This window comes from Culex pipiens, chromosome 1 (assembly GCF_016801865.2).
Source record: "Culex pipiens pallens isolate TS chromosome 1, TS_CPP_V2, whole genome shotgun sequence".
Taxonomy (NCBI): Eukaryota; Metazoa; Arthropoda; class Insecta; order Diptera; family Culicidae; genus Culex; species Culex pipiens.
Genome location: NC_068937.1, coordinates 102303615 through 102315752, shown reverse-complemented (window position 1 = coordinate 102315752; position 12138 = coordinate 102303615). Strand labels below are relative to the sequence as shown.

The 12138-nt window shown below is 36.7% G+C and overlaps 1 protein-coding gene across 1 annotated transcript; it reads right to left on the bottom strand.

Annotated features, from left to right (window-relative positions):
• Positions 1 to 972: 972 nt before the first annotated feature.
• Positions 973 to 2063, bottom strand: LOC120428962 (uncharacterized). The gene is made up of 2 exons (XM_039594101.2): positions 1514 to 2063; positions 973 to 1446 (listed from the first exon to the last, which is right to left on the bottom strand). Exons 1-2 carry the CDS (start codon positions 1965 to 1967, stop codon positions 1097 to 1099), a joined length of 804 nt encoding a protein of 267 aa, XP_039450035.1. The 5' UTR covers positions 1968 to 2063; the 3' UTR covers positions 973 to 1096.
• Between the last annotated feature and the right edge of the window lie 10075 nt (positions 2064 to 12138).

The following is a 12138-nucleotide window of genomic DNA, read 5'->3' as shown; positions in this document are numbered from 1 at the left end:
GCAAAATCTCTGAAATCCGCAATATTATTGTGGATTTCCGAGATTTTGCAACAATGAAGAAAAATTTCCAACTCAAATTTGAGGTGGTACAGCAGAAAAAAAACTTTCAAAGACACACCCTAGTTTGAAACTGATCTAAAGTGGTTGAAAACATCAAAGCTCAGTCGAGGCACACACTACTCTAAGCGAGCGGGGTGTGGGGGGGGGGGGGGGGGTATGCTCAATTTGTATGGGAGCTGTCAACATGCCCAATTTTTTTTTTCGAAAATTTTTCTTTTTCCCGTGTTCAGGAGGTCATTTTGAGCAACTTTTGTTCTACGAAAAACTTTACTTCTCTTGTTTTATGTTTTTCTTGTAACATTTTTAGTATTTTAATTTGCATTTATCTTGTTTAGTTTATGTTTGTTTTTGGTAGTATTTGGCCTACTCTACCACCTCCTATCATTACATTTTGCCTATCTATTTTTTTCTTGTTTTTACAGTAACTTTTTCAATTTTTTGCATGTTTTTCACATTTTCTGCTATAAAATGGAACCATTATCACTTAAATTGTAAATAAATGCGTAGAGGCATAGTCTGGGACACTAGAAAAATTACTGCATACTTCTTTTTACTTTAAACATAGGAAGTGTTAGTAAAAAACACAGCCAAAGTTGACCCCTAAAAAAATTACATTTTTAAAAACATTGGCAAAGTCACATAAAACAAGTCAAACTTCCAACCCTAAAATTTTCCAAAAATTTAAAAGTTCTTCTTTCCAATGCTTTTTGAAGATCAAAAATTGATTGAAAAATTGATTTTTGGCGATTTTTTAAATCGAAGCCCGTCTAGAGGCGGGGTTGGGTTGTAATTGAGGGGGACTCCCGCACGGTTTTCTCGATTGAGTGAATACTTCGTTTAACAAGTGGAAATTCGTATGACATTTCCAACTCAAACGAGGGTTGGAAATTTAGGTTATAAAAAAAAGGCCACCACTTTATACAAAATTCAATCCATTTTATTTCGTTTGGTCCATCATTCACATCAATAAATAAATAATAAATTACACACAACGCTTTGGAATGTCCTAAAAATCAACCTCGCAGCAGCCTCCCACCTACAGCTGTCCGGCGTACGCCTGCTCCTGCGCTTCCGGCATAGATCGCTTCCAGCCGGGGGCCGCATCCCAGTGCACGTGCGGGGACGCAATGTGGTGGTGGTCGATGTGGTGATCCACGTGGTGGGTGTGTGGCGGCGGGTAGTGCACCACCTCGTAGTTGACGATCTTTGGCTTGGCGAACTTGAAGATGACCATGGCGCCGGACAGGACCATCGAGAGCAGACCAAGGGTCATGGCCTTCCAGGTCTTGAGGGCGATCAGGGCCAGCGCGAGCGGAACCAGCACGGTCGATTTGAACTTGATGCCGAGCAAGAACGGGATCATGACTTTCTTGACAAAGCCACGGCCTGGGGGAGGTAGAAAGATGAAAGATTTTAGTAGGTAGTTGATAAACTGAAGTTCAGGGAAAGTTACCTTCAGCGACATTTCCTTCCGTCAGCGGCACCGTCAGTTCCTCGGCAAGACCTCCCTTCAGCAGGGAGTTCGGGATGTAGGCGCGAGCCTCTTCGGACTTGAGCACCTCCGGAACGCTCATCTTGAGCGCGTGCGTCGACAGGAAGCCATCGATCTTGTTCAGCAGGTTCACAGCCGGGTTGCTTCGCTGCTGCTCCTTAACCTCCGGAACTTCCTCGTCCTCGACTCCAGTGCGGACCAGCGTCAACGAGTCGGTGATCTGGATCTCGTCCTGTTCGGCGACCTTGCTCATCCACGAGAGGGCCTTCGACTTGGCGCACTTGAGGTTCATGTCGTCCAGGCAGGTTCGGTAGATGTCAACGGCCAAATCGGCGGCCGAGCGGGGCCTCGTCTGACCTGCTGCGGCAAGCCCACAAACGGCCGCCGCCAGGATCAACACTGCAAACGAACGCATTTCGGAACCACGGAACTCAACCCGAATCACCAACTGCTGTGTCCTGTCCTGAGTGAGGATGTGCACCGACCGGACAGTAAAATCAATATGAATTGTGTGTTATTCATTACATTGGATTTTATATCGCATTGTAAGACGAAACGGTGATTACGACAGCTGTCCCAATGCGTGTGTCCCCCCGAGGGGGATGACCAAGCGCCTATCGTCCACCCCCAACTCGATGGCCCAGCCGATGACAATTATGTTCGAATGCCAAAAACTATCACACACCATCAACGGCCGCCGCCCCGATTATGGCCGTAACAACCGAATGCGTTTCTCGGGGAGGGAAATTCGCAGCGGAAGCTACGTGTCCCGAATGATGGAATTTCGAGTCGCAGCGCGGTACACGGTACCTGCTGTTTGTGAAGCAATTTCACTGATGGAAAGCAATTGGAACCCAGACGAGTGTGAGTTTGGTATTCGTAGTAAACCGAAGTTGGAATGGACTCGAAGTGATAAAACTGAATACTGAAAGTGAGAGTTCTGTAAGGAATTTTAGTTGTTACAATTTAATTTTAGTTTTTAAATCCAACAGCCCTTTTCAATCAACTTAAATTAATAATAATATTTTTTAAATTTTTATCAGGTTCAAAAACATGGACCATTTTACGTGGCCTGTCAAATTTCAAAATGTATTGAAGATTATTGGCTTATTTAATTCTGTATAAACAAGCCTATTTTCTCTGTTTCTTCTTTCCCCTGAAGGTTGAAATATGTAAGCTATTCTGATTCACGATTTTTGCTTCCCTCACCTTAGTGAGGACAGGCGAAAAAATCACTTGAAAAATTAACAACCCGTCATGTTAAACTTTTTCTGAAAGGTATTTAAAGAACCTTTCTAACGAGTCCAAAATATTGAAAGTCTGACAACCCTATATAAAAGTTGTAAGCACATAAGGGGTTACATACATGTTAACCGGCAAAAAAAGTCAGAGGTTGGTATGAGCACACACTTTAACTATTTTTAAATCTGTTTTCAGAGCATTAAAATATACATTTTCATCTATAAACGAAACAAATTTGAAGACATTTGGTTGTATCATTGCCGAGATATAGCTATTTGAAGTTAGCAAAACGGGTGCCACGATATCTCAACACTGCCTTGACCAAATCGGCTCAAAATGGTGGTGAAGACTCGTTAAACTGGTCTTGTGTGCATGACGAAGGCTGATTTTTGTGGTTTTCATACAAAAAAACCGACAGTTTTTGATTTTTGTATTTTTTTAAATAAATTTAAAAATCGGGCTTCGTCATGCACACGGGATATGTCTTGAGAGTCTTCACCTCAAATTTCAGCCAATTTGGTCCATCCCATCTCGAGATATCGTGGCACCCGTAAATCAACTCGGTGTTTAGAGAAAAACGAACAGAAAGTTTGACAGTTCGCTTTGCGCATGGCAAAATTTTGAGCTTAAATCGACTCTAACTCAGTTTAATCATGAAATATCTTCATGAATCTTAAGTTAGGGGTGCTCAAAGTTTTTTGAATCCGGGCCAAATTTGAAGCTCAAATGAGGCCAAATTTACAAAATAGGTTATTAAAAAAATTCACTAAAATTCAAAAAAATGCTCAAAATGATTCTAAACACAGAGGAATGCATTTTTAATTAATTTCAGCTGATTGTACTTTAAATTTCATTGATATTTTGAAGTTTTTTGAATAAAATAATTTTTGCCCTCAAATACTCGAGCCATTCTAATGATGAGGGGGGAGGAAAGAGTTGGTCGACAAAACTTTGTCAAATATTTGCAACAGCCTTATTCCTCCGTTTTCAACATTTTGTTTGCCTTCATCAGATGATAGTAAATCAGATTCGTTAACTGTCTGTAGAGAATAATCAAGATAATCAGTTCGAATCCCGAAGGAAGGTTTCTAAGTGCAAAGTAAGTTTGAGGGGCAGTTCATAAAAAGGGTCATTATGATTTTCAAATTGGAATATGAAAAACTTATATTTTTGTAATTATTATTAGATTTCTACCTAAGTTAAGTTGATGGGGACGGAGGCTGTGAACCTCCAACGGGAGTCGGCTGCTCTCTCGTCGTCGTACCGAAAAGCATCAACTAATGCCAAAAAAACAAAAAAAACTAAGTTAAGTTTGAACGTTTTATAAATTTTTCTAAAAATGTTTGATGAAAGTTTTGACGATATTTACTAGTTTCACTAACATAGAAACGGATTATATTGTTATAATTATTAAGATTTTTTTTATCAAATATAAATAATTCATAAGTTTTTTTTTATAAATAAAACAGAAAAATAGCTCAGCCTAAAAAAGTTTTAAATTAACCAGAAATTCGAAAAAGTAAAAAATCACTTCACATGTGGTCAACGGGACATTTCACAAAAGCGTCCGCGTGCCACAAAAAATCACTTCGCGGTCCACGTTTGGCCCGCGGGCCATACTTTGGTCACCCCTGCCTCAAGTGATATTGATACATTTTTTAACAACTGTCTCATGATAAAAATATTTTACGGATCACTTCAAAAAAAAAAAAAATTGATAAAAATATTATCCGAATCAATCATGCGTTTAATAGTTTATCAGAAGACCTTGCAGATGCTCCAACATAATTGAAGGTCTGGAACTCATATCAAAAGAAATTAGTAATGATGCTACTTTGACTAAATGTATCTATATATATACAAAATTTCGACGGTTTTGTTCGAACGCGAATCAATTCAACACGGAACGTCGGATCGAGGTGCTTTTTGTTGCGTTGGGTTCGTATAAGCCCAAGGAAGGTTCTTACGCTAACTAATTGACACTTTGGCAACTCTAGAACCAAGGGTCCTGATTGCTCGAAATCAACCACTCCATTCGCGAGCACAAATAGCAGGCGACGCGATACTGCCCTGATGAATTCCTACCGTTTGTCACTTTCAAACCATTCGCTCCCGAACACTCTCTCTTCTACTCTCCTTCCCTCTATGATCGGCTCAGTCTACGAACAGCTCAGGCAGGCCGAACGTCGCCGATCACTCTGAACTGAACACATTTTTTCTTTGATGCGCTGCGTTATACTCATTGATTTGAGTCGCCTAAAATCAATGTTATCAATTAAATTGTGCATTTATTTTGATTTCCTAACATTATTGACACCATTCAAAGAAACTTCCACCAAGAAAAAATCAAATTGATGGCAAACTAAGGGCGTGAAGACAAAAAGACTGCCGCGCTGGCATTTTGTGAGAATGGCTCTTCGCTGAGCATGTTAGTGTGTGAGTGTTGTCGAGCGACGGAGTAGGCAAATATTTTCACGATGTATTTGTTAGCTGAGTGAACAGTTCGGGCCACTCGCTAGATGCTTGCGAGTATCATTCGCTCATGAATGCTAGCGGGTTGGAATAGGCGATGAGTGAATGGTTTCTATTCATTGAACCGAAAATCAGGACCCTTGTCTAGAACCGATTCCGGAGCATCGGCAAATTGTATGGAGAAAGTTACGTAAAATCATATTTTAATCACAGGAGGCTGAATAAGCAAACAATCAAAAAACGTCAACAAACGAAAAAAAGGCAGAACGATGTTTGTCGGGTAAGGCTTGTTTGTTATTAAATAATGGCTGATAAACGGTTTGAAATCGTTCGGTTTAACCCTCGCCTTTTTTGTTATGTTCCGGAGATCATTCTGAGCAACTTTTTTAATACGACTAATATTGCAAAGTAAAAAAAAAATGAAGGTTAATGTTTGATTGAACTATTTCTCTTATTTGTTGTAATTTTCGAAGAAAGTTTGGAGGACGCCCAACCACCAGAAAGCTTCTGTTGCAACAAAAATCACAGGAGATGTTTTTATTTGCGAAGAAAGTGCAATTGCACATAAAAATAAATTAAAACTTTTTTTTCGTAAAATAACGATAACTCGTGTTGATTACAAGCAACCTCAAAATATATCAACATTTTTGTAATTGTCTGCTTTAAAATTTTGTAAAACATTGTTACACTTTAAACATAACTCTGCAAAGTTAGAAATATACGTAATTTTTGAATGAAAAGTTTATTATTGCAGATTTGAAAAGCACATTAAATTTTTCATAAAATAACATGTCCCCATTTAAAAAAAATGGCAGAATTTTTGAAAAACCAATCACCAAATAAACCAAATATACATATTCAAAATTAAATGTATTAACAAGCGCAAGCTCATTTATTGTATTAATTTTTTTCTCTTAAAATATTATTTTTACAAAGCTGAAAAGTTCTCTCTTTTGCCTTCCTCACTGAGGTAAGGCTATAATCCTGCTCGAAAAATGAACTTTTGAAAAACAGCTCGTAGACCTATATTCATGTATACCTATCGACTCAGAATCGAAAACTGAACAAATGTCTGTGTGTGTGTGTGTGTGTGTGTGTGTGTGTGTGTGTGTGTGTGTGTGTGTGTGTGTGTGCGTATTCCCCCTGGGGCTCAAAATTCTTGCCAAGTTTTCTCGGCACATGCTGATCCGATTTGATTCGAACAAGTTGCATTCGATCTGGTTTGGTGCCCCATACTGCACTATTGAATTGTTTCCGAAAAGTAGTTCAAAAGTTATGTATAAAAAAGTGTCAGAGTTGACACTTTAAGTCACTTATCTATATGAAAACTATGTCCGGATCCATCATCCGACCCATCGTTGGTTAGGTTATCAAAAGACCTTTCCAATGAGTACAAAACATTGAAGATCTGGCAACCCTGTCTCAAGTTATGACCACTTAAGTGATATTTATGAGCTTTTTTGAAGCCGGATCTCACTTAAATGTATGTAAACTATGTCCGGATCCATCATCCGACCCATCGTTAGTTAGGTAATCAAAAGACCTTTCCAATGAGTACAAAACATTGAAGATCTGGCAACCCTGTCTCGAGATATGACCACTTAAGTAATATTTATGTACTTTTTTGATGCCGGATCTCACTTAAATGCATGTAAACTATGTCCAGATCCACCATCCGACCCATCGTTAGTTAGGTAATCAGAAGACCTTTCCAATGAGTCTAAAACATTGAAGATCTGGCAACCCTGTCTCAAGTTATGACCACTTAAGTGATATTTATTAAAATTGTCAACATGGAATGAAAATTTGATTTAAGTTTTGAAGAAAAAATTATAAAATTCTATCGATACTCCAAATAGCGATCACTAGTTTCTTTTTTTTAATTTTTACAATTTCGTCTGGAAACAACTTACATTTCCTGTCATTCTCGAACGACGAAATGGCCTACTTTTCTCTACTAAAAATAACAGAATGGAAAATTAATAACAAAAGTTCTACTTTTCATCACTGGAATGGGTGCTGAAAAATTGAGCTTTTATCGAAAAGTAACAATCTTAAATATTTTTTTATTTGAACGGTGAATTTACTTAACACATGGATGTTTGACATAAAATTCCATTCAAAAAGCGTTTTTCGGGATTGCAAAACATGTTGTAAGCAACTCGTTAGTGATATCGACCAGAGCGTTAATTTTGTTTCTCAACCTTGAAAAATTGTAAACAGTCCATACTCGATTACCCGAAGGCTTCGGCAAAATTTCAATTCGGATAATCGAAACTTCGGATAATCGAATTAGGAAAAATATTCTTTTTTCGTTGTCTTATCATTGATTTTCGAGCTTTAGTATGACCCCTATACTACGCTAAAGTGATTTAGAATTTTTAAATCCAAGATGGTAGCCAAAATGGCGGTTGTCTACTATTGAAAAAATCCATTTTAAATTAAATATGCAATCAACTATTGAAATGTGCCAAAAATGGGTCGCAGAACTCGAATTTGATGTATAAAGTAGGAAAATTAAATAATACGAAAAAAATTGTCATGATTCGATTATCCGAAGTTCCAAACAAACCTTCGGATAATCGAACTTCGGATAATCGAAACTTTGGATAAGCGAGGCTTCGCATAATCGAGTAAGGACTGTAATCAATTTATTTATTGAGGCAATTGCAAATACGATGTGCAATATTGTTATTTCGTTTTCAATACTTTAGAGTTTGGTATATTTCAAGTAAATTTGAATAACAAATAACTCATACATTTATTATCTTTATTATTTTAAATGATTGCTTAAACTAAAAAAACAGTAAAATTCGTTTCGTAATAATTGTGTTAACCCCGTTAACCCCAATTAAAACAAAATGTTTCTTAAGCTCACGAATGTTTACATTATTATTGGAATCAGGTTACAAAATGCACGTTGTATACCAATGTTGCACCCCAAATAAAAGTAACACCTTTTTGCATAATCGTGCACCATTTTCGACATTACATAACCCACCAATCCACCTCGAATCCTTGTTGACATTTTTTTCAAGTTGCTCCTCCCCAAAAAGCGCATGGTGCAATGCAACACCCCAAAAAACCGCACACACACCTCAATAAGTTATCTAACTCTGTCAAACATTGTAGCGTAACATGCTCGGTGTCGTGACGCCCCCACACGACCCGGCCTGAATTCTTGATGATGATGCGCTTCACCTGTTCACCGACAGGAAATACAGGTGTGGTGCCCCCAAAACGACATAATTTGCACCCCCCAACGACAACAATCTGCGCACAAGTTGTCGGCACTCCGAACCGGATGCTCCGGATTTTGTGGTCCTCTTTTCAGCGATGCAAACCACGTTTGCGATACAAACCTTCAGTTGAAGTTGGGTTGAAGCGTAATTTGGTGAAGATTTTTATGTTCAGGAAGTGTCGGTCAGATTTGGGGGTGGTTAGTACAAACTGCACGAATCCAAGTGAGCGATTAAAGTCGCTCTAAATCCATCCTCTTCGAGTGGATCGTATGGAATGTTGCTGAATAGTAGCATGCATTTATATAACAACCGCACTAATATGAACATGAAAGTGAACGTTCCGACGCGATTCATTCTGTACAGGTCGCAGGAGTTAGTGCATCCTCCTGAATATTGAGGTACCGTAGAGTGGCACAATTTTGATCAATTTATATTTTGAGGAGAAGTTAAAGATTTTATATAACTAAATGAGCATTACTTTCTACCAACGGTAATCACACTGTTTTATGTTGCCAAAGCGGAAAAACAAAAGAGACAGTTTGTCGCTGCACGTGGGTTTGTTCGTGATGTACATAAAATGGCAGAAGACCACCAGGCTGAGCCAGACGTAAATTAGTTTCCGATAAAGTACGCAAACAAGTGTCAACTTGAAGAGCAGTAGTTTGGCTCTGGCAGTCTGGCAGGGTTGGGTTTAGGTTGGGACAAATTTCAATCAAAAGTGAAAGCGTATTTCAGCTATTTTGAAGACACTTTGCTGTTCCGCATATGATGCTCTTATGCCTGACGCCTACGCTTAAATGTGCTTTGTGTTACGTGTTATTTAAAACAATGCGTTTTTATTACTCGAGGAAATCCGGATTACAATACATTTGGGTTATGCTAGTTGTGAATGAAATTGTTGCTAAATGCAAACTGAAAATGCAACGACGCAACATTTCTCGGGTGAGTTTTCAAAAAGCCGTAAGAGCCACCGGGACCTCCGACACTAATTTTCATTTTTCTTCAAATTGAAGCAAAATTTCATTTATCTTTAACGTAGAGCACTTGAAGGACGTGTAGATGAACAATCTCAAGCATTTTTAAAATTGTTTCTTCGCAAGTAGGTCGAGTACCGTTGCGAAAAGGGCTTTGTTTACCAATGGCTCTTACGGCTTTTTGAAAACTAATCCGAGATTTAATTCCAATCCTGTGACAAAATTTGGAAGTCTCGTGGAATCGTTTTGCGATTTTAGTATTGTTGGTTTATTCGTTTTCGCTAAAATTAATAAGCCTTAATCCATAAAGTACGTAAGGAACAAGACAACTTAAAAAAAATACATAAAGGTGCATCAACTCGGATCTTCTTGCACCCTTCGACAAAGTTGTAGGGAATTGAATTTGCGGCAAGAATCTCACATCAATTCAATTTTGGGCGAAACCCGCGCCACCTGGCAAAATAATACTGTAACGATGTTTTTCTGCATACATTTTCGCTATTTTTCCTATATAAACTTCAACGTTAAAAAGCGACCCGATTAGGCTCTAAATTAGGACAGTTACTTAGTATTGCTTAAAGAATCGAGCCAGGGGGTATCTCTTGGGATTCTCCAAAAAAAATCAATTTTTCTTGTCACCCTTATATGGAGTTATCTTTGACAAAAAATATTGTTTGAAAAAGTATAAAAATAGCTCAAAATAAACAAATCAATTCTCAACCTCAAAATGGATGTAGTTTTCAAAAATTATAACTCAACTCCACCTCTAGGTGAGCTTCAATCTAACAAATCTTCAAATATCAATTTTTTGACTAATTTTTGATCTTTAAAAAGCATTTGAAAGAAGGACTCTTTAAATTTCAGAAAATTATATGGTGCGACGCTGGACCTTTTTTAAAATTCTTATCTTGCATGATTTATGTGACTTCCCCAATGTTTTAAAAAAGATCATTTTTTATGGGAACAACTTTTGCTGTGTTTTTCACTAACATTTCCGATATTTTATATAAAAATATATATGCAGTAATTTTTGCAATGACCCACATGCCGCTACGCATTATTATTACAATTAAAATAATAATGGTATCACTCTATTGTAGGAATTGTAAAAACCAAGCAAACAAATTAAAAGGTGGCTGTAAAAACACGAAAAAACTACAAATGAGCAGTTCTCTCAGATTTCGGTCATTCCATTTTTTTTTTTGTATTTTTTAATCCGACTGAAACTTTTTTGGTGCCTTCGGTATGCCCAAAGAAGCCATTTTGCATCATTAAATTCTCCATATAATTTTCCATACAAATTTGGCAGCTGTCCATACAAAAATGATTTATGAAAATTCAAAAATCTGTATCTTTTGAAGGAATTTTTTGATCGTTTTGGTGTCTTCGGCAAAGTTGTAGGTATGGATATGGACTACACTAAAAAAAATGATACACGGTAAAAAAATTTTTGGTGATTTTTTATTTAACTTTTTGTCACTAAAACTTGATTTGCAAAAAAAAAACTATTTTTATGTTTTAGAGGACATCAAATGCCAACTTTTCAGAAATTTCCAGGTTGTGCAAAAAATCTTTGACCGAGTTATGAATTTTTTAATCAATACTGATTTTTTTCAAAAAATCGAAATATTGCTCGTAAAAAATTTTCAACTTCATTTTTCGATGTAAAATCAAATTTGCAATCAAAAAGTACTTTAGTGAAATTTTGATAAAGTGCACCGTTTTCAAGTTAAATCCATTTTTAGGTGACTTTTTTGAAAATAGTCGCAGTTTTTCATTTTTTTTAAATTAGTGCACATGTTTGCCCACTTTAAAAAAAAATATTTTTGAAAAGCTGAGAAAATTCTCTATATTTTGCTTTTTTGAACTTTGTTGATACGACCCTTAGTTGCTGAGATATTGCCATGCAAGTGTTTAAAAACAGGAAAATTGATGTTTTCTAAGTCTCACCCTAACAGCCCACTATTTTCTAATGTCGATATCTCAGCAACTAATGGTCCGATTTACAATGTTAAAATATGAAACATTCGTGAAATTTTCCGATCTCTTCGAAAAAAATATTTTAAAATTTTTAAACCAAGACAAACATTTCAAAAGGGCGTAATATTGAATTTTTGGCCCTTTTAAAATGTTAGTCTTGATTTAAAATTTTTGAAAGTATTTTTTTCGAAAAGATCGGAAAATTTCACGAATGTTTCATATTTTAACATTGTAAATCGGACTATTAGTTGCTGAGATATCGACATTAGAAAATGGTGGGTTGTTTGGGTGAGACTTAGAAAACATCAATTTTTCTGTTTTTAAACTTTGCATGGCAATATCTCAGCAACTAAGGGTCGTATCAACAAAGTTCTAAAAAGCAAAATATAGAGAATTTTCTCAGCTTTTCAAAAATATTTTTTTTAAGTGGGTTAACATGTGCACTAATTTAAAAAAATGAAAAACTGCGATTATTTTCAAAAAAGTCACCTAAAAATGGATTTAACTTGAAAACGGTGCACTTTATCAAAATTTCACTAAAGTACTTTTTGATTGCAAATTTGATTTTACATCGAAAAATGAAGTTGAAAATTTTTTACGACCAATATTTCGATTTTTTGAAAAAATCAGTATTGATTAAAAAATTCATAATTCGGTCAAAATTTTTTTGCACAAC